The sequence below is a fragment of the Hyperolius riggenbachi genome, chromosome 7 (assembly GCF_040937935.1).
Source record: "Hyperolius riggenbachi isolate aHypRig1 chromosome 7, aHypRig1.pri, whole genome shotgun sequence".
NCBI lineage: Eukaryota > Metazoa > Chordata > Amphibia > Anura > Hyperoliidae > Hyperolius > Hyperolius riggenbachi.
The window spans coordinates 36,311,895-36,339,004 of record NC_090652.1 but is presented as its reverse complement, the minus strand read 5'-3'; the positions used below and the strand labels follow the sequence as shown (position 1 = coordinate 36,339,004).

The 27,110-nt window shown below is 47.1% G+C and overlaps 2 protein-coding genes across 9 annotated transcripts in view; one reads left to right on the top strand and one right to left on the bottom strand.

Annotated features, from left to right (window-relative positions):
• The window catches only part of LOC137524250 (nuclear factor 7, ovary-like), an 82,834-nt gene extending 69,008 nt beyond the window's left edge, over window positions 1–13,826 (bottom strand). For 3 of the 7 annotated variants that reach the window (XM_068243888.1, XM_068243890.1, XM_068243892.1), the window contains exons 1-2: window positions 13,690–13,826; window positions 2,065–2,139 (exon numbers count right to left, since the gene is read on the bottom strand). In XM_068243888.1, the coding sequence (XP_068099989.1) occupies window positions 2,065–2,113 (49 nt within the window). In that variant the 5' untranslated portion in view covers window positions 2,114–2,139; window positions 13,690–13,826. Of the gene's footprint in view, window positions 1–2,064; window positions 2,140–6,149; window positions 6,436–8,093; window positions 8,516–13,689 lie in introns of those variants that run through there. The other 4 variants (XM_068243886.1, XM_068243887.1, XM_068243889.1 and 1 more) reach the window with 3 other exon arrangements.
• Window positions 6,529–27,110, top strand: part of LOC137524251 (nuclear factor 7, brain-like) — a 36,529-nt gene continuing 15,947 nt past the window's right edge. Inside the window, exons 1-3 of one of the 2 annotated variants that reach the window (XM_068243893.1) lie at window positions 6,529–6,867; window positions 16,330–16,404; window positions 21,243–21,400. In XM_068243893.1, coding sequence (XP_068099994.1) covers window positions 6,672–6,867; window positions 16,330–16,404; window positions 21,243–21,400 — 429 coding nt within the window. In that variant the 5' untranslated portion in view covers window positions 6,529–6,671. Of the gene's footprint in view, window positions 6,868–14,002; window positions 14,097–16,329; window positions 16,405–21,242; window positions 21,401–27,110 lie in introns of those variants that run through there. The other variant, XM_068243894.1, reaches the window with a different exon arrangement.

Below are 27,110 nucleotides of genomic sequence, written 5' to 3'. Positions count from 1 at the left end.
TTTGAAAAATATACCGTTATTAGGAGGTTTGTTCAGTAACATTTGAATTACACTCTGATGGGTGATGACGCAAACATTATGCTGACTGCCACTAGCATCCACTATTTAGGGAAATCAGAGAAAAATATGATTTGCATAATAAGTTGGAACACAGTGTATATACAGGCATATGTACGCCGCCAGTGAGCTGAATGACGGCTCACCCTGCTGCCGCTTAAATCTCCGGAGATAGAAAAATACTATACCCTCCACCCCATTGTAACTTGGAGGGAGATGTAATTTGGGGTCTGCCGATCGCCGGAGCCCCACATTACTCTTGCGCACCCCGTGCGGCATGACATCACTGCTATGCAGCGCCTACTTTCGCCGCTCAGGCATAAGCGTCGAAGCCACCTGCTTTGCTAGGGATGGCCAACGAGACCCACACAATCCTGAGTTGATGCAAACTTTATGGTACCATTATGCAAATTCATACAGCTTGGAAATTAACCAATAGGAAGCAGTCACTGTGACATCTGATTGCACCATTTTCAAGTTGCGTACATTTGCATGAAATGACTATACAATTTGCATCAGAATGGAATGCTCTGCATCTTATTGACTATACTTGCATAGTCCTAATCCTACATGAAACTAGGCTGCGTTCCCTTTTTACATTTTTTCAAGCTTCTCGTCTCAGGTTCCATACTTACTTAAAGGGGTCTTCCTTAAAGGGGTCAATCAATCATATAGTGCTACCCCCTGTACTACTTACTTGGGGCTTCCTACAGCCCCTGGCCGCCACTATGTCCCTCATCGCATCTCCGCTCTCCACTACTGGCTCCACGGTGAGCAGGTTGTCCTTTACTGCGCCTGTGTGAGTGCCGTTGTCAATCACCTCCATGTGGTCCGAGGTGTGCTGTGCAGTAGTTCTGTGCCTGCGTGGAGTTGATTGACAGCGGTGCTTGTGCAGGCGCAGTACAGAACGCCTGCCGAGGCACATTGGGAACCGGGTGGAGAGCAGAGATGCAGCAAGGAACATAGTGGCTGCCAGGAGCTGGTGGAAGCACCGGGTAAGTAGTACGGGGGGGGGGGGATTGGGGGTTAGAACTATTTGATTGATGACTAATTTAAGCCCCCTTGAGGCCGGCTTGTCGCTCGTCGTCTCCTGTCCCCCACAATTCAACCCGAAAGCCTTTGCGTTTCATCGCACATGCACGGCCGGCCTGCTCCCGTCCCTGGGAGCGTTCTGTGCCTGTGCAGTAGTACTGTGCAAGCGCAGAACGCTACCAGGCATGGAAGCGCAATGGGAGAGCGCACACGGCTGCGCATGGCTTTCAGGCAGTATTGCGGGCAACAGGTACCACCCAGGGAGACGACGAGGGACCTTAACCTCCCTCGTGTTATGATTATTTCCAGATTTGGGGTCTAAAAGCCATAAAAAAATCTCACAAGCTTTTAGACTCTAAAAACAAGAAACACAACATACCACAGAGAGATCTGCAGCAGCTCCTGCATTTAACTCACTCAGGCACAGGATCACCGCTCTGAGCTGTAAATTTCTGTCCCAAACCTGACTGGGGAATACCGCTAAGGAGGTTAAGGAAGCCCCAGGTAAGTATGGTACGGCACTGTAAGAATCAGGACTATAATGAGAATCAGGACGCTAATCAAGAGGCTTACCCCATCGCTCTCGAGCTTGCCATTCCAGCGCTGGAACTCTCTAAACTCATTCGTCCAGTGCTCGATGAATAGGTCAGTGCGGCCGTGCTCCCATCTGTGACCAAGCAAGGTCGCACTGAGCAGGCGCTGGATGAACTGTGTGCCATAGCATGGAGCTGCTAGTGCACGGCTTCTCCCTCCTGGCTACTGTGCAGGCCGTCAGTGAAACTTGCAAGTCACCAGTTTTGTTTTTTCTATTTTATTTAGTTTTATACACTTGCCATACAAACAAGTTGTTAAATAAAGCACAGTCTCCAATCACAATTGACATGTTTTAAAGACCTTAGAGGACGGATCCTGCACTGGTGGCCAGATAGAGTGCAAGCTTCTAGGTCTAGCACTAGAGACACAATATTTACTCACAGCCAACGTAGTGTACATAGAACTCCTTTCTCCCAGTCTTCTTGTTCATCCTGGTTTTCAGGACCTTAGCATCATCTACAACAAGAGAAGCGGAACAATGTCTCCATAAATGCTCCTCAGATGCTGCACACAAACCATAAAGATAGCCTTAGCGCTAATTCATACTGGGCGATTTTTCAGCGATTTGCTGATCACTGGCGAACAGCAAAATGCTGCTGCTAATGCAAGTCAATGGTAGTGTTCACTCTGTACTAGCGATCGCCAGTGATTGGCGATTTGCTGATGGTGCATGCAGCATTTTTGGAGTGATTTTGGAGCGATTGCATTTAATTGTTATAGAATCACAAAACGCAATCACTCCTAAATCGCTTTCCTGAACAGTGAAAAAACAGCTTTTTGCTGATTGCCAGCAAAACGCTACCAAAGTGCCCAGTGTGAACTAGCCCTTACACAAGTATATATTTCCAACAAGTTCGATACACACACAACTCTCCTGAAACCTCATCAATCGTTTCTATATGGTTACCCTTACTAAAACCTTGGAAATCAAAAGCCGAATAAAGAAAAAGATTAAAACAGTTTAGAAAATCTCACTTGTTCTATAAGAAAGCTAAGCTTTCAACAACAAAAAATGATAACATGTTTAAAGCCCAATCTACACGATACGATTCTTTGTGCGATTTGATAACGATTCTATTTACGATCCGATTATATCCAACATGTCCGATCGGGATTCGATTCAATTCAATTCGATTTTCCATTGCAAATCGAATTGAATCGAATCCAGATCGGACATGTTGGATTTAATCGGATCGTAAATAGAATCGTAATCGAATCGCACAGAGAATCGTATTGTGTAGATGGGGCTTCAGACCTGCGCAAGTCCTTTTATAACAATCTTTATTGTAAATTATAAATAATAACTTTTTCATTTCAACCTGTAACCAGCGATAACTTAACAGACACAGCAGACGATTCGCTAGATGCTAACTTGCAGCCATGACAGTGGATCACTAGGGACCACAAAACCCAAGTGTCATTTTTACACAGTCTTCTTAAAGAGACTCTGTAACAACAAAAACCTCCCCTGGGGGGTACTCACCTCGGGTGGGGGAAGCCTCCGGATCCTAATGAGGCTTCCCACGCCGTCCTCTGTCCCACGGGGGTCTCGCCGCAGCCCTCCGAACAGCCGGCGACTGTGCCGACTGTCAGTTCAATATTTACCTTTGCTGGCTCCAGCGGGGGCGCTGTGGCGACTTTCGGCACGGAAATAGACGGAAATACCCGATCTCCGTCGGGTCCGCTCTACTGCGCAGGCGCCGGAAACTTGCGTCTGCGCAGTAGAGCAGACCCGACGGCGATCGGGTATTTCCACCTACTTCGGCGCCGAGAGGCATCAGAGCGCCTGCGCAGGAGCCAGGAAGGTAAATATTGCGTCACGGCTGTACGGAGGGCTACAGCGAGACCCCCGAGGGACGCAGGACGGCGTGGGAAGCCTCATTAGGATCCTGAGGCTTCCCCCACCCGAGGTGAGTACCCCCCAGGGGCCGTTTTGTCGTTACAGTTCCTCTTTAAAGCCATTGGGAATAAAAAAAAAAAAGTTTTTTTGCAAAAAAATGACATGGATGGATGTAAAATGAAAACTTTTTCTACCTCTTTCTATATTCGCCGCTCCCCCACCCCTGGTTCGGTAACTACATTCCGAAATTCATGCCTTATAAATCCAAGATGGCTGCCGACCTTTGCTTTATCTTCTGGGATGGCAGCCTCTTCCTTCCAACTATCTCTCATTCTCAAGTGCCGATAAAATTGCACGAGAGGAGATTTTCAGGTGCGCGGCTGTGATCACGTGCACGCGCGCACGTAGTACTTGTGACTCGTGACTGCACGCACCTTACGCCTCCTGAGAGCTGGCCTGCCCCAGTCGTCTGCGCACTGTGTGTATGCAGGGAGCCACACAGAGAGACCTGCCCGCAGCGCTGCACGCTCTTGAGAGCAGGGGAGCCTCGCATCAGCGGGAGTGCGACTGAGAGGGCGGAGCAAGGGGAGGAGATGGCCGCCCATGACGGAGGAGTGACAGAGCAGGGAAAAGAAGCTCTGCCTCCTCTCTCCTGATACAATAGTCAACTGAACTGGTCAAAGAATAAAAACTGATATTTTGGGGCCAGGGTACAGAAAGAACGAACTGGGGCCAGAATGTTAGAGGAGAATGAGGTAAGCTGTCCTCTATAGCAACAAAACGGTTCCCATTGACTTTAAAGGGAACCGGAGATGAGAGGGATATGGATTTCCTTATATATAAACGATATATTTCCTTATAAACTATGCACATTGCCTGGCTGACTTGCTGATCCTCTGCCTCCAGTACTTTCAGCCATAGACCCTGACCAAGCATGCAGATCAGAAATCTGACTGGATTAGCTGCATGCTTAGGTGTTTGATTCAAACCCTACTGATGCCAGATCAGCAGGACTGACAGCCAACTGGTATTGCAGAAAAGGATATAAATATGGTAGCCTCCGTATGCTTCTCATGTCAGGTTTCCTTTAAAGCACACCTGACGTGTCCACAACTTTAAAGTGATCCCAAAGCTCGGGATCAAAATGAGATACTTACCTTAAAGAGAGACTGAAGTCTCCCACAATACCTGTTTTTCTTGTAAAATCATCTTTAATATCATTGCACTAATTGAAACGCTACATCCCTGTGGCTGAACACCAACTAAATCACCCCAAACTCCCCGGGGCCTATTGCGGGGAGCGCTTCCGTGTAGAGGCAGAGCTTTGGGCTGTAGCTATGCCTCTACATGCATCCATCTGCCGCCTCTCCCCGCCCCTCTCAGTCTTCTTTCACTGAGAGGGGCGGGGGAAAGGCGGAGATCCGTGGGGATTGAAGCCCATGGAGGCAGAGCTACAGCCCAAAGCTCTGCCTCCTTAAGGCAGCAAAATCCACGACCAAGAAAGTCGTAATTTTTTTCCCGGCAGTTTGGGGTGATTTAGTTAGTGTGCAGCTGCGGTGTTTCAGTTAGGGCATTGATATTAAAGATGATTTGACAAGAAAAACCTGAATTTTGAGAGACTTCAGAGTCTCTTTAAAGGACAACTTAAGTGAGAAGTATATGGAGGCATATTTATTTCCTTTAACCAATACCAGTTGCCTGGCAGCCCTACTGAGATATTTGGTTGCAGAAGTGTCTGAATCACACCAGACACAAGCATGCAGCTAATCGTGTCAGATCTGACAATAATATCAGAAACACCTGATCTGCTGCATGCTTGTTCAGGGGCTATGGCTAAAAGTATTAGAGGCAGAGGATCAGCAGGGCTGCCAGGCACCAGGTATTGCTTAAAAGAAAATAAAAATGGCAGCCTCCATATACCTCTCACTTCAGGTGTCCTTTAAACAAGGGAAGCCTATTGAGGCTTCCCTCGTTACACCTAAGTCCCCCGACACTGAGCGTGGCTCCTCCCCAGATTGGAGCCACGCTATTCTTCGGCCATGCAAGTCCTCCGTGCATGCGCAGTAGCACAGAGCTGCTTGTACAAGAGTGATTCTGGCTTACTGCGCGTGGACGGGCTCATATGTCCACGCTGCAGGAAAAGGAGCTGCGCAAATCCGATGTGATTAGCAACGATGTGATTAGCAACCTTGTCGCTAAACTTCTGGAGGTCCACACTCAGTGACGAGGGACATCAGAATGTAGAGGGAAGTCTCAATATGATCCTGAGGGTTCCCGCTCTTTAGGCAAGTATCTAATTTAGTACTCGAACTTGCGGAATAACAGCGCCGGCGTACTTGTGGAACGGAAGCGCAGACGTACTTTCGGAACATAAGCACCGGCGTATTTACGGAACAGGATCGCCATCGTACTTGCAAAATGGGCGAGCGGCCACGAAAACACATCCAGCAAACTATTATGGGATGTGTTCAGAGAGTCTCTATGAAGCAACAGTGGGGGAGAGGGGGGACTATCCAGAGAGCATCTCATTTTTATTTTGCCTCACGATTACTTCAGGTACATAATACCTGCCCATTTATTATATTTACATTATATCACATATACAGTGTAAGGTGGATGCACTCACGGTAGGAGCCGTCTGTCCTCCTGCAGGAATAAGTGGCCCCGACCTGCACGTCTTCATCCTCCTCCTCCTCCTCCATCCCATCCTCCTCAGCTGCAGTGAGGATGTCGATCATCTTGGAGTAGGTGCTCTGCGCTGCGGCTGCTGCGGCCATGGCTGTGGAGCGGTCACGTGACGTGCGCGCGAGACCCCAGGAAGCAGCTCTGCCAGGAACTGCTCTCCGGAAAGATGGCGGCGGTCTACTCTACACTACAGTGTGTGAATGGGTGAACTTACCTGACAGGAGTGGGCGGAGCGACATAGGAGGTCACGCGCACGGAAGGGGCGGGCGCTCGTCCACTGACAGAATAGTCTCCGCTCTCCAGCGCTGCGTGAGGCGGTCTAGGGGGCGGGGCGACAGAGGAGGTCACGCACACGGAAGGGGCGGGCGCTCGTTCACTGACAGTATTCGCTCTCTAGCGCTGCGTGAGGCGTTCTACAGGCTTCTCTTCTGCTCTTTGTCCGTCACGCGTCAGTCCTCCAGCCATGGCAGCAGCAGCGGAGACCGTCGAGTCCAAGAAGATGGACGCCGAGGAGGAGGAGACGAATGACAACCCCGAGGAGGAAATGGAGGAAGAGGGCGAGGAGAACGGAGAGGAGGACGAGGAGCTGGAGGAGGATGAGGAATTCACTGTGGAGATCGGGGCCACTTATTCCTGCAAGAGGACGGACGGCTCCTTCCGTGAGTGAATTATCTCATGTTACATCCCCACCCCCCAAAATCAAACCCCAAATGTGCCTTTGTGCCCCAGGTAACCCTACATACAGGTAGCCCCAGAGACGAACCTAGGATTTTCAGGGGGGGGGGGGGGGGGGGAGGAACACCTCCAGAATGCTTGAACTGTAAAAAAACAACACATTCATACATTTATACACTGGCGAAAAAAGAGAATTGGCTCTTGGGTGCATAAGAAATTACAAAACAATCTTTTTATTATTTTTAAATTAACACACAAATATATACATATATATGACTAGAATCCCCCTTAAAAACAGTGATAAATCACACTGGGCAAAATATTAGGGACGGTGAGGCTGCAGACCTCCCAGTACCTAACAGGAAAAGAGAGTTCCACTCCAAATGAAAAACCACAGATAATGAATATGGACAGTAAACGGCTGATGTGAATCCACTTGCTGTGACATATTGCGTTCAAAAGCAGGCACCCATGGAGCAATCCAGCATGAATATACAGGTCCAAGGGACTTTATGAATAAGAATACACCCCTTTATGATGTGGGTGCCTGACATGTGTCCAACAACTAGTGTCACTGCAATGTGATTGGGTCTCCTAAGGCCTAGCTTCTTTCTTACAAGTGGATTCACATCAGCCGTTTACTGTCCATATTCATTATCTGTGGTTTTTCATTTGGAGTGGAACTCTCTTTTCCTGTTAGGTACTGGGAGGTCTGCAGCCTCACCGTCCCTAATATTTTGCCCAGTGGGATTTATCACTGTTTTTAAGGGGGATTCTAGTCATATATATTTATATATTTGTGTGTTAATTTAAAAATAATAAAGATTGTTTTGTAATTTCTTATGCACTCAAGAGCCAATTCTCTTTTTTCGCCAGTGTATATATTTATTTGTTGGCATGATGCATAAGAAAATAATTATTTAGATAATATTTTTCTAATGATCAATTTTTATCTCATTTGACCACACTCCACATGAAATAGAGCTATTACAATTTTACATTCATACATTTCTCTTTCAGCAGAATGAATATAGGTAGGCCTATTATATATTTTCAGCCTGCTAGGAACAGGCCTAGTTCAAGAGACAAATATGTGACATATGTGATACAGTTTATTAGCATTGACTTGCAAGAATTTTCCTTACACAGCACTCTGCATTCTGCCACCTCTTCACCGCTGTCTTTTTAAGGTTTATGCACTACTGTTTACCTTGTCTGCCAGCTGCTGTGACACAATCTCTCCAGGCACTGCAGTCTTCACTCTTTCTCTGTAGTCTGTCACTTGTTTCTCTGTCTCACTCTTGTAGCATTGCTGTCTCTGTGTCACTGTCGTGTCTCTGCTGTTTTCTGTTACCTCTCTCTCGGTTACAGGTAATTTTTTACTTTCCTGGTCTTTCCTTATTATTCCTGACTCTTCTGGCTTATCTCTCCAGTATTGCTACTCTTTACTGGCCTGTAGTTGTGAGTGGTCTCTCTCCTCTCCTGTATGTCTGCAGCTCGCTTCCTCTTCCTTGATTTAGTGTTAAAGTGAATGTTTACCATTTAAAAAATCAAAAAGTCAGATACTCACCTAAGGAGAGGGAAGGCTCGGTCTCAATGAGCCTTCCCTCTCCCGGTGCCCGGTCCCGTGCAGGATCCCCCGTGGCAGTATTCGACCAGTTCGGTCAAATACTGCCACTTCCGCAGCCGAAGGGAGCTTTCGGAAGCCTTCGGGAGCACTCGCATGTGCGTAGTAGGGAGCGGCCCGTCTTCGGAAGCCCGAGTGCTCCCGAAGACCTCAAGTCCCTGTGGCGGCGGATGCGTACGGGGGAGCCAGCGCAGCACCAAGGGCACCGGGAGAGGAGAGGGAAGGCTCATTAGGACTGAGCCTTCCCTCTCCTTAGGTGAGTATCTGACTTTTTGATTTTTAAACTGGTACCCACTGGCTTTAAAACTAATGAGAACCGTTTAAAAAAACAAAAAAGTCAGATACTCACCTAAGGAGAGGGAGGCTCTGGGTCCCATAGAGCATTCCCTCTCCTCTCCCTGTGCCCGCTGCTGTCCTGGCTCCCCTGTAGCGGTAATCGACTGTTTCGGTCAGACACCGCTGTCTCCCGGCCAAAGGGAGGCTTCGGAAATGCTTCGGGAGCCCGAGTGCACCCGAAGACGGGCCGCTCTACACTGCGCACACACTTGTGCCCTCGATGATGCACTCGCGTGTGCTCCGCCTGTCTTCGGGAGGACTCGGCTCTCGAAGACTTCCGAATTCCCCTCGGCGGGGGATGCGAACGGAGGAGCCCGCGCAGCACCGGGAGAGGGATGGCTCATTAGAACCGATCCTTCCCTCTCCTTAGGTGAGTATCTGTCATTTTTTTTTTTTTTTTAATACGGGGTTACATTAGCTTTAAAGGGAAGGTTCACACAGGAGCTAAAAAAAAATAAATACAAATCCACATTACAAACGTGGACGGCCACGCATGCGGAACGCAACGCGTACGAACGCACGCCATCCGCGTTTGTATGCGTTGCGTAGCTGATCCCATCACTGAAAAGTGAATGGGACAGCCACGCGTTTTGGCAAAAAGAGTGCAGCATGCGTTCCCAGACCGCACAGGTCGAACGCATGCAGTGTGAACATCAGACAGTGCACTCTATGCACTGTCTGATGTCGTGCGTGTCGGCCTCCTGCACGCATTTCCACAACGCGGCTGGAAACGCGTGCAGTGTGAACGGGGCCTTACCTGGGGCTTCCAGCCCGTGGCAGGCAGGACGTGCCCTCGCCGCGGCTCCGCAGGCTCCCGGTCTTCTCCGGTGGCGCACCTGGCCAGGCCGGCTGCCAGGTCAGGCTTCTTCTGCGCTCCAACGTGCATGTCACTGGTGCGCGCTGACGTCATCGGACGTCCTCCGGGCTGTACTGCGCAGGCGCAGTACAGCCCGGAGGATGTCCGATGACGTCAGCGCGAACCCATGAGGCGCATTTTGGAGCGCAGAAGAAGCCTGGCCAGGTCGGGTGCGCCACCGGAGACGACCGGGAGCCTGCGGAGCCGCAGCGAGAGCACGTCCTGCCTGCCACGGGCTGGAGGAAGCCCCAGGTAAGTGGATTTGTATTTTGATTTTTTTTTAGCTTGAACCTTCTCTTTAAGTTGTGCTCTCTTATCTGTGGCTGTGCTCCCTTGCCTGTGGCTGGGCCTTGCTCAGTCTGTCTCACAAATTGCTGCTCTCTTTTTGTGCCTCTCCTCCATATCATCACACATCAAGCTCATTTCTTGCTGCATCATCAACTCAGTCCCAACAGCTTCCTAGGCTCCTCCCTCTCACTAGCCTTCAACTGCCAAAACAAAACTGCCATTTCCCCCAGCTTCTCTCGCTTGTTTCCTGCTCATGGGCTCCCCCTGGCGGCACCTGCAGGCTCCCTTTATAGCAGCTCTTCACACCAAAAGTAATTGCATAGTTAACCCTTGGAGTGAGTGTCCATTGCAGTGACACACATGCACAAGGTTACATTCACCCCTTTTTTTTTTTTTTTTTTTCAAAATTGTAGCCCCTACAATTTTTCTTTTAACCAAATCGCAGTGTCAACATATAATCTGAACTGTTCAGGAAGCGGTGAACGTTGACTATTTTTCCATTTTGACTCGTGGTCTATTTCTGTTTGTGAAGAACATCTTTGCACTTTCTTCTCTGAATTTTCAAACTCTTTTTCTTGGGCTACCTTGATGCTTGTAAGTTGAAGGTCTTCTGATGATCACTGAGTCCTTTTTATAACGCTTGAGCCGTTGAGGTTGGGGCATAGGTTGCCAATATGATTCCAATTCCTTTCTTCGAGAAGATTCTGTACTTTGTTGTATTATGTCATCTTCTACTGAGAAGTTATTGGGATTTACTTTTTGACTAGGTCCCAGTATTTCATTACATATCTGTTTACTTCCACATTCTTCAGCCTTCTGATGGCCTAAATCTTTTGCTGCTCTACCCTGAGCATGAATAATAGGTTCACCTGGAGTCTCATCATTTTTCTTTACTTCATTAATTTCAGCTTCCAGCAAGCTTCCGGTATCACTTGTTGTTCTTACCGGTTGAGGAGCAGATGAATCCGGATCACACCTCTGTCTAAATTCTTCATATAAAGTAGGATGTAGAGCAGGGGTGCCCAATAGGTCGATCGTGATCTACCGGTAGATCGCGACCGCCTATTTGGTAGATCGTGGCCAAGTCACATTAAATTTAGAGGCCGGCAGCTGTATAACGCGCCTGCTTGGCCGCGTGTCATCAGATTCTGCTGCTGGCCAATCAGAATGCAGGGGAGGAGAGCAAGGCGGTGCGACTGGAAAGACGGAAGCCGCAACGTCATGGCTGCTGGGGGTGGCGCTGGGCACACTGCATCCACGCAGCCTGCCCGCCGGAGCGACCCCCTCACTTGTCCGCTGTTCGTCTGCACTCTTGGAGGGGAGACTAGGATGAGCCCCAGACACTGGAACCGGAGGGAGGGAAGTGGCCCAAGCCCACACCTAACTACACTATACCTGACTACCTATACTGAAGGCCCCTACACCTAGCTATCTATAAGGAAGGCACCTGCACCTAACTATACTATACCTGGCTACCTATACTGAAGGCCCCTACACCTAGCTATCAATACTGAAGGCACCTGCACCTAACTATACTATACCTGGCTACCTATACTGAAGGCCCCTACACCTAGCTATCAATACTGAAGGCACCTAACTATACTATACCTGGCTGCCTATACTGAAGGCACCTATACCTAACAATACTATACTTGGCTACCTATACTGAAGGCCCCTACACCTAGCTATCAATACTGAAGGCACCTATACTGATCTACCTATGCTGAAGGCAAGGCCAGTTAAATTAGCAGCTTCTGTACCTTTCCCTCCTGGCACAATGTCAAATTCAACCGATTCTCCATCTCTTAGACTGCGAAGATAATGCCTGGGGTTGTTCTTCTTTATGGCAGACCAGTGCACAAACACATCTTCTTTGGTGTCATTCTGATTTATAACTCCATAGCCATTTCACACATGAAACCATTTACCTGTTCCCAGAACTTTGGTTGCAATGACCTTATTTTTCCTCTTCAATCTTCCATTTCTCTGAGGCTTTCTTGTCTTCTGCCATGCGGGCCACCACTGCAGGATACTTTAATTTTCTCTGAAAGCTTCTTGCACAGTCTCTTGCTGTATGATCACTATGGTGACACATCCAACACCCAGATTCCTCTATTCTTTTATATCTCCACCTTGGTTTTTCTCTTCTAAGTCCATGTTTCATTTTGGTTAACTCTTCACTTAGTTCTTTAAATGTTGTTTTTATTTCTCTTAATTTCCCCTCCGTATTATTGGTTTCAACTTCAACTGCTGAATGCTGATTGGCTTCCTCCTCCTTACTGAGCTTGATAGCTAAGCTTTGAAGTTTCTAGAAATTCAAACCTGGATAATATTCCGATTTCTGCTTTAAGGATCCTCTAATAAAGTTGCTCCTTAATCCCAATAGAATTTGATCTCTCAGAATCTATGGTGGTTTGTCCTCTTTCCTCTTTTATCTGAAGTCCACTCATTATGTCTTGTAAGGCATTAGCAAACTGAGGAATGGTTTTGTTATTCTGGCAACAAATCTTTCTCCACAAATGCAGCTCTGTAGGATCTCCATATATGTCTTCCAATACCTTGATTATTTGTTTCAGCAATACTGGTGTGGGCAATTTAGCATTAACTACCTTTCGTTGATCATCTCCCTCCAAGGTTATCATTGCTATTTCCATATGCAGCTCTATGGGCACTTTATAAGCCTGTGCAGCACTCTATTCTTTCACTCCACTCGCTCAGGGACATATTATTATAACCATTGAACTTCGGTAAGTATGCAGCTAACATCCCCATAGCAGTCATGGTAAACACTGATGTGTAGCTTGCTGACCATTCTCCTGCAGCCTGAGTAGCTGAAACATCATTTCTGGTGGATAGTGTAGGCTGAGATTCAATCTTCCAATTTTAAGGCACTTAGGTAATATCCTGCCGACTGTACGCCAAATGTAACACCTCCAGAATGCTTGAACTGTAAAGAAATCCGCCAGACACCAATCAAGTTCTTTTTAAGAAATATTTGTATTAAATCATAGTATAAAAAGTTCAGAGACAAAACACATTCATAATCTTCTTCTCTTTCAGCAGAATGAATATAGGTAGGCCTATTTTATATCTTCAGCCTGCTAGGAACAGGCCTAGTTCAAGAAACAAATATGTGATACAGTTTATTAGCATTGACTTGCAAGAATTTTCCTCACACAACACTCTGCCAGCTCTTCCCTGCTGTCTTTTCAAGGGGAAGATCCGTGCAGGATATAACAATAAACTGCACTTACCTGGGGCTTCTTCCAGCTCCTGGGAGTCGATCGGTGCCCTCGTTGTCTGCCAGCTCTTCACTGCTGTCTCTTTTTAAGGTTTCTGCACTACTGTTTCTTCTGTACCTTGTCTGCCAGCTGCTGTCACACACTCTCCAGACACTGCACTGCAGTCTTCACTCTTTCTTTGTAATCCTGTCACTTGTTTCTCTGTCTCACTCCTATATGCATTGCTGTGCTGCTGTCTGTGTCTCTGTTGTGTCTCTGCTGTTTTCTGTTACCTCTCTCGGTTACAGGTAATTTTTACTTTCCTGGTCTTTCCTTATTATTCCTGACACTTCTGGCTTATCTCTCCAGTATTGCTGCTCTTTACTGGCCTGTAGTTGTGAGTGGTCTCTCTCCTCTCCTGTAATGTCTGCAGCTCACTTTCTCTTCCTTGATTTAGCTTTAAGTTGTGCTCTCTTACCTGTGGCTGTGCTCCCTTGTCTGTGGCTGTGCCTTGCTCAGTCTCACAAATCGCTGCTCTTTTTGTGCCTCTCCTCCATATCATCACACATCAAGCTCATTTCTTGCTGCATCATCAACTCAGTCCCAACAGCTTCCTAGGCTCCTCCCCCCCCCCACTAGCCTTCAACTGACAAAACACAACTGCCATTTCCCCGTGCACATGTCCAGCTTCTCTTGCTTGTTTCCTGCTCATGGGCTCCCCCTGGCGGCACCTGCAGGCTCCCTTTACAGCAGCTCTTCACACAAAAAATAATTGCATATTTAACCCTTGGTGTGTGTCCATTGCAGTGACACACATGCACAAGGTTACAGGGGGGATTCCTGAAAGGCCTCTCTCAGCCACGCACAATACAGTATAACACTATGGTAGGACATCATGCTGGGTACACATAATCCAATTTATTGTCTGACCGACCAACAACGGGATCGATGAAGAGCAATTTGGATACAGATAATGAGGACAGCCGAAATCTGTATTGCAGGGGAAAGTGAAGCATTCACACAGCAGCCCCAGGGCTGTGCTCATACCTAATGCTGGGAATACACGGGTTGTTTCTGGTGCTCAATTCTGCGCCCGATTGTTTTTGCCGCACGATTCCCACTTGATTCTCTTATCTTCTGCTCGTTTTTCTTATCTTTTATCAATTCACTTTAATGACAAATCGAGCAGCAAAACAAACGGTGAACGGACATGTTGGAAATTATCTAACCATCTTATCAGCTAAAAAACGAACCATGTATTCCCAGCATTACTCTGTTAAAGGAAATGTCAGCCAAAATAAGTTATGCAAGCTCTACTTAGCTGTGGCTTCCTCCAGCACCTTGCAGCCGACATGTCCCTCGCAGCAGCTCCACTCTCAGCCGCTGGCTGTCACGGGGTACGCTGGCTGTCCCGGAGTACCCGCTGGTGCGGAGGCCGACGTCACAAGGTCGTCCTCTACTGCGCCTGTGCGAGCGCCGCTGTCAATCACTTGCACGTGAGCTAGAGTGTTCTGTGCAGTAGTTCTGACAGTGGCGGATGCGCAGGTGCAGTAGGGGATGACCTCGTGAGATAGGCCCCTGCACCAGCGGGGACCACAGGCCGGTGGCTGAGAGCAGAGCTGTGGCAAAGGACATGTCGGCTGCAAGGGGCTAGAGGAGCCCTGGGTAAGTAGAGCTGGCATTTCCTTTAAGTTCCCCAGAGCTGCTCCATGCTCCGTACACACACTGCTGCTCCATCCAAAGTCAACTATAGGAGAGAAAGAAAGGGGGCAGGACTGAGCAGCAGGATGATCCTGCAGATAGTCTGGTGTCTCGACTTGTGCCTGTCCCCAGACACTGCACCGGCCCTGGTCTGAGAAGGGATTCTGTGCAGCTGTAATTACCCCCCCCCCCCCCCCCTGCGTTTGCCTATGGCCCCCCTGTACAGGTTCCTGCAGGACAAGTTGTTACAGGTACCCCCAATATAGGTAGCCCAAATGACCCCTTCAAGTCTAAGTAGTCAGTTTAGCCCCAAGAATTTGTAGCCAGATTGGTGCCAAAATGTAGCTAGATTAACCTTCAAATATTGGTAGCCACCTTCCATATGCAGAGTGAGGGAGGGAAGTGACATCTCTACAGGCTCAGCTGACCATCTAGCTTCCCTATGCATCCCGAGTACAGCATTCTCTGTTGTCATGTAACCCACATCATGAGAGTGGGTGGTCATGTCATGGTGGATATGAGGAAAGTAGATCATCGGTGCAGCTGGAGCGCTAGCTATGTCACTTCCCTACCTCTCTGTTCGCTACTCTGCAATTCAGGGGCTTGTCAGGTCTTCTTAAAGAGAACCTGAGGTGGGTTTGATAAATCCTGTTGGGACACAGATGCTGCCTATGTATCCTAACAGCGTTCCTCCTGGTCCAGCCGTGCTCTGCTGTCCCCATTAAAAAAAATCGCCAGGCTAGCGACACGCAGATTGTTGGTAGTCTGTTATTTACCTTTACCCTGTCATTCAGCGCTTCTCCCCTTCCACCTGTGTAGCGCAGCTCCCTGCCTGTGTCTTTTCCCTCCCCGCCTCTGTAAGCTTCCTCCAATCGCAAGCGGAGGTGGGGAGCTGCATTATACAGGAGGCGGGGGAGCGGTGGGTGAATGACAGGGCAGAGGTAAATAACAGACTAGCGACAATCTGCACTTTGCTTGCTGCGTGTCCTACCCGATCCGCCGCTACCCGACGCGAAACAGGGCCCCCCCCCCCCTGCAGACCCCGCGCGTAGCCTGGCCAATTGCCGCCAGGCTGAGCTTTGGGGTGTATCGGGAGTCCCTGTGACGTCGGGGAAAGCCCTCAAGGAAATCCCGTTCAGAACGTGATTTCCTGACGGGCATAGGCGCCGGCGGCGATCAGAGGGGTGTGAGGGATAAGGCAGGGAGGGGGGGTATCATGTAGCTAGGGATAGGCTAGCTACATGATTTAAAAAAAAAATTGGGTATTAAAAACTATGCACAGCCGTGTGGCTGCGCATAATGAAACGCCCAGCAGGTTAAAATGACTTACTGTACTGCAAGGTGTTGTTTTGTCCATGGTAAAATCTGCATCCTATGAGCTTCATAAACACTGATTGTCTCTCCCCTCTTCTTTCAGATGAAGCTGAGGTTGTGAAGACCAGAATGAACAAGCAGGCTGGGAGGGAGGAATTCTTTGTCCACTATGCTGGCTGTAAGTAAATCTGGTAACTGTAATGCTAAGCTGAGAAACTCAGTCTATACTGCTATGCTGATTGTATACTTGAAACCCTGGATTTGTCACAGCTTCACCTATAATGGGCAGATAATTTTGTTAATTTTATCATGCAGTAAAAAGAGGGTAACTAAGCACCTATGTGTCTCAAAAATATATAAATCATGTGTATGGGGGGCTGCTCCCTAGCCTCATCTGTATGCGGTCCTCCATCTACTCCAGGCAGACATGCAGGGTTTAAGCTCCCATGGCAGTGTTGCTCCTCCCTGACCACTGCAGTGCATGCTGGGAGGTGAAGTTTTTCAATGCGAGTATGCCTCATGGCCAGGAGATATGCTTGCATCAAAGGACTACATCTTCCAGCGTGCATTGCAGCGTTTGGGAACATGCCACAGACAATTCAGACTGTTGCAGCTGTGGGTCTGCCTGGAGAAGATGGGGCTCGCACAGGGGGAGCGAGCAGTTTAGGGGGCTAGAGAGCTATTTACGAACCTCCCTTACGTGGGGGGGGGAGGTTGGCTTGACATATTTTGTAACATCTCCTGACGAACACGGTAAATCCAGCGCTGGAGACTTAGGCGCAGCAGCGCAGGAGACTTGGGCGCAGCCGGCGCCACCATAGGCCGTAATAGGAACTACGGCTATCGCAGGCACATGGAGTAACTTCAGCGCCGTCAGAAGACGGATCTGAAGTTGCTTTTAAAACAATAATTCGGCTTCCAGCTATTGCTGGAAGCCGAATTATTTCATTCCCCCACTATCCATGTCGGCCTGGAGGGGGAATAGTAATTAACACGGCCGGACTTGTGCGGCAGCAGAATTAGCCATATACTGGCTGTGTCCTGCGCCCAAGTCTCCGGCGCCGTTCTCTCTCGTACGCTCTCCTGAGGATGCAAGTTTGCGTAACCGGCCAGGAAGGAGACAAGCAGCGCCTTTTTATTGTTTTACCCTTGCTGTTGGCCTGCCCACATGCGCAAACTTATACCGGAGAACCAGGTTCTGGGCCCTGTATGTAAGTGCTCATTTTATGTGTTTTTTTTTTTTTTTTGTTTTTTACCTGTTTCATACAGTCTTTTAGAATAAAGCAGTCTGTAGTTAGAGCTGCTGTTTGCTTTGTTTTTAAGTTCACACCCTGGGATACCATATCCACCTTGATTGGAGGACTGCAATATAACTGGGAACCTTGATGGTCTATTCGACCTCCCTTGTTGCTAGAGCTTAGGACATGGGCTGTATGTGGCTAGTAAGCCCTTACTGATGATGATGGGCAGAAAATTTGTAAAGCCTGAAAATTAAGCATGGAGGAGAATGAATTGGATTAACACTTGACTAATGAGATCTGCATTTATTAATTTATATATTTTGTAACATAGTTGCTCAGATCTCTAAGGTTGCCTACTGTTACTTTCATATACCTGCTGCTTTTAAAGAGGAGTGGGTAACACTTGGTGCTGCTCTTGAACCTGCCACCAAAGTTCTTGGCCCAAAAGCAGTATAGCTCAATACACAGAGCTCAAACCCACTTGACTAGAAGCCGTTTCCAAGCGCTAGTGATTTGAGAAAGCTCTTGCTAATGCAATGCTAAGGGGAATTTTTATAAAATCGCATTGCATTAGTGGGATCACACCCATAGCATTACATTAGTAAGAGCTTTCAAATCACAAAGCGCTCAGAAAAGCGCTCCTAGTGGCTTCTAGGCCTTACTAAGTCTACTTTTCTTTGCTGTGTGACATTTCTCAGGCAGTAGGACTTGGGAAGCTAGGCCACACGTGTACCACTTCTGACCCAGTTAGTGATGACGCTTTTCTTGGCCAGACCAACCTTTCTGCCGGGAGGAGTGAAACACCAGGTACAGCCGCAGAGGTCCTGTGAATGCCTCTACACCCAGGCCCTCTGTTCACACTAGAATGGGAGGGTTTTTTTTTTCTATCTTAGAAACATTGGAGGTTCTCTTCCATTCTTTTGTTGTAGAGTTCTTTGCTTCAACATGAATGACAGTGGCTTTTTCTATAATAGTTGACCTTTTCTACAAAAATAGCCAAAGTCTACATCAGTCCTTTGCATGAAAAGACAACTAGAAAGCAGGTTTCCTTAAAGGACACCCGAAGCGAAAATGAATGAAATAAATGATTGTATCTATCTTACTTCACCTAAAAATGATTTTTTAAGATATATTCCATGGTTTTATTTTATGTTTAAATCTACTTTTTAAGTTTTAAGTTTTTTATTATTTTTGCTCAATGACACATTCATTGAAGTATGCCAGAGCTAAAATTAATGAACCATTGACCGTTATTATTATTATGTATTTGTATAGCGCCGACATCTTCCACAGCGCTGTACATAGTACATATACAGTGTTCTCCCCAGAAATGTTTTTTTTTTAGCCGGGTGGCATGAAAAAGTAGCCGGGTGGGGAATGCAGGGTAGGCACAACTCTGCTTACAGCATAGGAGGAGGTGAGCTGATGACAGCAGGGTGGTCACCAAAATTAGCCGGGTGGAGCACCCGGCTAAAATAGCCTGGGGAGAACACTGCATATAGTCTTGTCATTAACTGTCCCTCGAAGGAGCTCACAATCTAGTCCCTACCATAGTCATAGGTCTGTATGTATCGTGTAGTGCATATATCATAGTCTAGGGCCAATTTAGGGGGAAGCCAATTAACTTATCTGTATGTTTTTGGGATGTGGGAGGAAACCGGAGTGCCTGGAGGAAACCCAAGCGGACACAGGGAGAACATACAAACTCCTTGCAGATATTGACCTGGCTGGAATTTGAACCGGGGACCCAGCGATGCAAGGCGAGAGCGCTAACCACTGTGCCACCGTGCTGCCCTTTTTATCTCTTTCCTTCTCTCAGAAGCCATTTTCTGCTAGGAAAGTGTTTTATAGTTGGAATTTCTTATCAGTGAGGGTCACACTGTAGTCACTTCCTGTCTGAGTCAGCCACTTACATACCTGATGTTTAACTCTTTCAGGCAGAGAAAGAAACAAGGAACACAGCATAGTTATTAGTGTGCTAGGCACTGTACATACCCATGTCTATCTCATCCTGTCACATGTGACTCCCGAGGCGAACAAGTTAATCTCTTTACTTACCTGGGGCTTCCTCCTGCCCCTAGAAGTCATTTCGGTCCCTCGCTGCAGCACCGGTCCTCTTCTGTGTCTTGCTGGCTCCCGTAAAGATCGCAGACCCATTGGTGGGCGCATAGGGAGTTTGCACAGTATTACTGCGCAGGCGCAGTACGTTCCAGAGGAAGTAGGCACATTGGAGCACACGCAGAAGCGCAGACTCTCCTGGTCGGCTATCTTAACGATGGACCAAAATGACTTCTGGGGGTTGGAAGAAGCCCCCGGTAAGTAAAGATAGTTTAAACCTGTTCCTCTTGGGAGTCCTTTAAGTACAAAACATAACCTTTAGGCAGGGGTCACACTTGTCTTTCAGTTTCTACACTTTGCAGAAAACTGAAAGACAAGTGTGACCCCTGACTTACAGCAGCTAATGTAATTTATAGAGAAAACTGACAAATTGCGCAAGATGTCAGTTTTTTTTCTGCATGCGAAATCTGCATTAAAGTGTGACCTTGCTTATTGATTAACATGAGTTCTCAGTTGAAGTCAGTTTTTCTGTGCAGAAAACGCGTACGAAAGCCGGTAAGTGTGACCCCTGCCTTAATATTTCAATGGCATTTTTTTTGTTTTTCTGTGGTCAAAATAAAAGCTTATAATAGCGTTATATGAACTTTCCTAATACTGTGATCAGTGTATGAAATGCAAGCCAAATTATGTAGAATGGCATCACTGTAATTAAATCCTTCAAAGCAAAAAGTCTCATGTTGCAAATGGTGGTGCTTCTATGTGACAAAGAAAAGCTGGATGTCCTATTATTGTCTATATAGTGCTGACATCTTCCATAGAGCTTATATATAGTTTATAGATATATTATACCCCTGTCATGCTCCCGGCTGTGGGGATCAGCCGGACCGCCCATGCGCACTACGCCCCAGACCGGAAGACTTTTCAGGGCAAATTCCCAAAGATCCAGGCGCCGCAGGAGGATGGCAAGGGAGCGATCAGCCTGGAGGGGGCTGGAGGAAGCCCCAGGTATGTATATTTTTCTCTCCTGCCCATCTCTGGTTCTTTTAAATTTCTAGGGTTAAACTTGGTGCCAATTCTGTACCGCTGAACACTTTCATTTGTTTTGTCTGCTATCAGTGAACGAAGAAATGGCTCATTCTTAGAATTCTCACAATTACTTTTTGTGTCCTTTTTTCGGCTTTCATTCTTTGCGGTCAATGTTTGTACCCTCATGTTAGAATGTGAGACATCTCTGGCATCTTTGTGCCGAGAACATAGACTTGGTAAAAAGTAGAATATAGTTTTTAAAGCATTGTGCATTTTTGGGGGATTATTTTGAAACCCGCACCTGCTTCACAGTTAATCAGAGGCATATCTACAGGGGTGCAGGTATGGCGTGTGCCATGGGCGCCGCTTACTAGGGTGCACTGGAGCATCCCTAGGCGCCACTTACTATGTCGGCGCTGTTCTGTAGCATCCCTGGTTTTCTCCATACAGATTCTAGTTTTTATCTGGGGGACATTCTTCTGCCTGGTTACATTTTTGGGGGGATAAGCTGGCTTTTTATTTGGGGTTGGATATGTATAGACTTACCTATTGCGATACTCCATTCTTACAGAAAGTCTTCTAGCGTGGAACCCTCCTTGTGGTAAGTAAGACAAAAGCTCAGGTGTGAGCTGAACTTCCTCCTCATTATGTCTTTATTATGTATTTATTATGAGATCACTTTTTCCCGCAGTGAACCGCCGCCAAAACGAGTGGGTGGACAAGACCCGGCTGGTGCCGCAGAAGCCAGAGAAGGAAGAGGACGTGGCCAATGGGGAGGACCAGGAGTCGGACAAAAATAAGAAAGAACCTGAGAAGCCAAAAAGCGAGGATGGCGAACCTGAAGCGAAGGTAACGCGAGGCGCACATCCTGCCCACCCACACCGCCTGCTGTCGCCACGCGTCGGGATTACCCATCTGTTCTGCTCAGTGTCTCTGGCGATTTGCTAATTGTCCTCTTACTATGTGTACATTTTCCAAATCATAGCTATAATGTTGGCTTTGTGCCACTGCTCCTTGTTTGTCAATAGTCACGGCTATAACATGTGAACAATTGGAACTAGAGTGCCCAGTTCACCGGAGTCAAGACCTCAATGTGACGAGAGAGAAATAAAAAATATACAAGCTGTGACTGGCTAAGGAAACAATATTAAAAAGGATCTGTAAAAAGAATAACAGCCCCTGGGTGTACTTGCCGCAGGAGGGGGAAGGCTCTGGATTCTAATGGGGCTTCCCCAGTCCTCTTCACACTCTGGGATCCAGCGCTGGCAGCCCCCAAACAGCGGCCATATAAATATGTACCTTCCCGGGTCCAGCGCAGGTGCAGTAGCGGCTTTCTGATGGCCTCCGGCCGGCGGAAATAGTCCAGCCTGATTGGGTCTGCTCTACTGCTCAGGCACAAGCCTGCACAGGAGAGCGGACCCAATCGGGCTGGGCAATTTCCGCCGGAGCCCATCGGAAAGCTGCAACTGTGCCTGTGCTGGAGCTGGGAAGGTAAATATTGCAGGTGCTACTGTCGGCTGTATTTTCAGGGGCTACCAGCGCTGGATCCCAGAGGGCGAAGAGGACTGGGGAAAGCCGCATTAGGATCCAGAGGCTTCCCTCTCCAGGGGTAAGTACCCCCCAGGGCTGTTTTATGTTTAGTTACAGTTCCCTTTAAAGAATTCTGTATACACACAATATGAAACCCGCCCGAGGTGGCGGAGAATGACCGTCTCTGCTGAGAAGCCAGCGAGTGTTCAGCAGCCCCTGACCCGGCCAGCGATCCGCCTTTCAGATCACTATGGCTGAGTAATGGCTGAGAGCATTGTTCTCATTGCTTACCTCACCCACTGGGTGATATCATTCAGTCACAGCCCTGCTGCATAGGAACAGAACATGACGCTCGCCGGCAGGCAAGCAACGCGTTTGTACAGCCTAGGCTCTGCAATTTCACCTAGGGTGAAATTGGATGTCAATCCTCTTGCATCTCCTGGGTACAAATTGGCTGACTCCTGGAGGTGGGTCTTGATCTTTTTGTTAGCTAGTAGGATGTAACAAGCGGTTAGTTTGTGTTCACCAGGCCGGATGACCCATGAACCATCCAGGTGAGTATTTGAGATTGAACCAAAGATCAGATGTCTTTCAGACATTGCATTGCCTCGCTTGCTCTTGTATTATTGGTGCACTGGGGCACAGCGGGGCTGACAGAGACCTTTACTGGAAGGTACGTAACCAGCTTTAGTTTTTTTAGGTTTAGATTGTAGCTTCAAACTTATGGTTATAATGTGTATTTTAAGATTGCCTTGGAAGACTTCCACAGTGCAAGACTACAGAGATCAAAACGCTCACCGCTGCTGACTTCTGGATTGTGGTGCCACGCACTGGCCGGAGGACCCCGGTTTTCATCCACTGCTGGCGCATTGCATTTAACTTTTAGGGCTGAGTCATGCGAGAGACTTTGGAGCTGTGAACAGCTTTACTGCTGGGTAACAGCACCGCATCTCAAACATGACACACACGGTGTTGCCAAACGCTTCCACTCAACTGCATGTAATTGCATCCAAATGGCGCTTGTGGCCGGCAGCTGGGGGGGAGGGGGGGGGGGGGGTCTTGTGATGAGGAATCCTATTCGGCCAGCTTTTAATGTCGACCACATTACTGTCTGAGCGCCGCTTTAGCCGTAATTGCTATGGCAGCCTGTGGCGGCGCTGGCAGTGCCGAAATCTCTGGCACTGCTTTTACTTGCTTTGACTGTAGGAGCCTCACGTTTTATCTGCTACCTAGCATTGCTGAGGTAGGCGGGAGATGACATCTTGAATAGGAGCGTCAGTAGGCCGCCGCTGCAGATCTGTCTCTGTACATCCTAGTTAGAGAGTCTATTTACTTTTTGCATGTACAGTTATCCTGTGGAGTGTCTCGACTTTACCTTAGAATAAAGATATTTAATTAAGTTCTATATTTAATACACTAATAAAGGTCTTTATGCAATTTTCTGTATATATTTCAAGCATTTTAGTAAGTTGTATTACACGGACATACCTGATTTAATTACAGTAGTTGTTTCCAGGATAAATCTGCAAGTGTAAATTGGGCCTGGATGAAAATGCATGGGGGGGGGGGTTAGATTTCCTCCTCCTGACTGTCCAGATGCTGCTCGTTTGGATCTCTCTCCGTCAAATATTTTTCCTGGAAGTTCCCCCAACCTGCGCTGCGTGGGTGCGAGTTCTGAACCCTGCGTGCACGGCAAAAGAAAGGGCCCTTTTCCACTGCACTGCGATTCCACAAAATCGCAAAACGCTAGCAATTTTTAAATCGTTAAGGTTGCTACTTTAACAGGAATCACGGTAGGTATTTTACCACTACCACGATTCGTTTTTTGTTTTTTTACAAAGTGCAACCGCTTTGTAGAGCGATTATGAGCGATTTTGCAATGCAAGTGCGTTGTGTATGTAAAATTGCAGTCGTTTAACTAAATGAATAAATTAACCCATTCGCGTTCCGTCGTTTTCACTTGAGAAATGTTCACCTCCCATTCATTAGCCTATAACTTAATCACTACTTATCACAATGAACTGATCTAGATCTTTTTTTTTTCCACCACCAATTAGGCTTTCTTTGGGGGGTACATTTTGCTAAGAGCCACTTTACTGTAAATGCATTTTAACAGGAAGAATAAGAAAAAAACGGAAAAAAATCATTATTTCTCAGTTTTCAGCCATTATAGTTTTAAAATAATACATGCCTCCATAACTAAAACTCACGTATTGTATTTGCCCATATGTCCCGGTTATTACACCGTTAAAATTATGTCCCTATCACAATGTATGGCGACAATATTTTATTTGGAAATAAAGGTGCATTTTTTCCGTTTTGCTTCTATCAGTATTTACAAGTTTAAAATAAAAAAATATAGAAATCTATCATCTTTACATTGATATTTAAAAAGTTTAGACCCTTAAAGAGGAACTGTAACGAAAAAACGGCCCCTGGGGGGTACTCACCTCGGGTGGGGGAAGCCTCAGGATCCTAATGAGGCTTCCCACGCCGTCCTGCGTCCCTCGGGGGTCTCGCTGTAGCCCTCCGTACAGCGGTGACGTAATATTTACCTTTGCAGGCTCCTGCGCAGGCGCTCTGGCTGCTTTCGCTCCGAAGGAGGCGGAAATACCCGATCGCCGTCGGGTCCGCTCTACTGCGCAGGCGCAAGTCTCCGGCGCCTGCGCAGTAGAGCGGACCCGACTGAGATCGGGTATTTCCGCCTCCTTCGGAGCGAAAGCAGCCACAGCGCCCCCGCTGGAGCCTGCAAAGGTAAATATTGAATTGAACAGTCGGCACAGTCGCCGGCTGTTCGGAGGGCTGCAGCGAGACCTCCGTGGGACAGAGGACGGCGTGGGAAGCCTCATTAGGATCCTGAGGCTTCCCCCCACCCGAGGTGAGTACCCCCCAGGGGATCTTTTTGTTGTTACAGAGTCTCTTTAAGTAAATATTTACATTTTTTTTTTTTTTTATTATTGTAATGGTTTTTTTTTATTTTTTTTTTTTTTATGTTAAACATTTTATTTGGGTAGTTTTGGGAGGGTGGGATGTAAACCATGTTTATAATGTAAATGTGTGTTAAGGTTTTTTTTTTTTTTTTTTTACTTTCAGATGTAGTATTACTTTTTGGCCACAAGATGGCGGCCATGAGTTTGTTTACATGACGTCACGGGGGAGGTAACAGCCAGAAAAAGCGTAGCTTCCGAGAGAAGCTGTCGCTTTTTCAGCGGGGGAGAGGAATCAGTGATCGGGCACCATAGCCCGATTCACTGATTGCCTGGCTAACGAACCGCGGGCCAGGAGCGCGCGGTAGCGTGCATGGTTCCTGGACGTAGTTTCTACGTCCAGGAACCAAAATAGTTGGTAAAAAAAATTAAATGAAGTAATGGAAAAAAATCACTAAAATTGCTAGTGGAAAAGGGCCCAAAGCCCTTGTCCATGAGTGTTTGCTGTTCACTATGTATGTACAGTTACAAACTCTCTCTGAGGAGAGACAAGGACAGGGCACGGGAGGGACAACAAGCAGCATCTGGAGACTCTGTAGGAGAACCCACCATGGGCTCCACTCAGTAATGTATTCCCTAATCCAGGGGTACTTTAAAAGATACCAGAGCTGACACAGATTTTAAAAACAAGAGGAGCAGGCATGTATATCCTCATGAGCTACAATACCTCCTCCTGCAGACACAGAGCATAGGAATAAGACATGCGCCGGTAATGTGGTGAAAACTTGCTGTAATCCCGATATCCTGCTGCTCCGATAACGGCAGCGCTCCGATCAGCATCAAAGTGACCAAACTCCAGGCCTCCGATCACGTGATCCCCTTACTTCCTCCTTCCGCTGGCAATGTGCTCCAGGGTGGTTACGGTGCGTGCTTCAGCCAGAGATAGCCGGCAGCGCTTCCTGGCTGGGGAGGGAGAATGACGCACAATAGTGTAGACTGTTGCAAAGAGGAACATGGGGGGACATGAGGACTGCTTCACATACATGCTTGCTCCCCCTGTTTTAAAATTTGTCAGCTCTTGTATCTACATGGATTCATGGTTTAGTACCTGGCAAAGCGTTTGCTTTGATGTGTGCAGTGATGCTTCCCAATGAACAAAGCCTGTTAGTTGTAGGCCTCATGTGATGCCACCAGTTTACCTATTTACTGTGCTATTCCTTGTAGGGGTACACATAGAAATATCAGGTGGAATGTTATTCATTTGGGTTCTGCTTGTAGTTTATTAACCAGCATTTGTTTGAAGACTGTCAGATCTCTTCTGCAAATAAAGCATGTGTTATTTTTTTTATTTTATTTTTTACAAAATGGTGTGTGCGTACAATACTTTCACTTTAAAATAGGACTCGTATCCATTGTTGGTTGTCACCTATTAATTTGGATTAAAAATACATACATAGATCAAGTTCAACCAGAAAATAAGGTAACACCAGCCTGCACCCTCACATAATCCCAGCAATAATTGCAGGCAGGGCAGCACGGTGGCGTAGTGGTTAGCCCTCTCGCCTTGCAGCGCTGGGTCCCTGGTTCGAATCCCAGCCAGGGCACTATCTGCAAAGAGTTTGTATGTTCTCTCCATGTCTGCGTGGGTTTCCTCCGGGCACTCCGGTTTCCTCCCACATTCCAAAAACATACAGATAAGTTAATTGGCTCCCCCTAAAAATTGGCCCTAGACTACAGTACTTACACTACATAATATAGACATGTGGCAATGGTAGGGATTAGATTGTGAGCTCCTTTGAGGGACAGTTAGTGACAAGACAAGACTATATATATATATATATATATATATATATATATATATATATATATATATATATATACTGTACAGCGCTGCGTAATATGTCGGCGCTATATAAATACTAAATAATAAGAAATAATAATAATAATAAATAATTATGGTCTATATACAGCCACTTAAATTAGTATTTATATAGTGCAGACCTCTTACCCAGAGCTGTACAGAGTATATATTAAGCAGGGCTGCCAGGCAACTAGTATTGTTTAATAGTTAATATATATGGCAGCTTCCATATCCCTCTCAC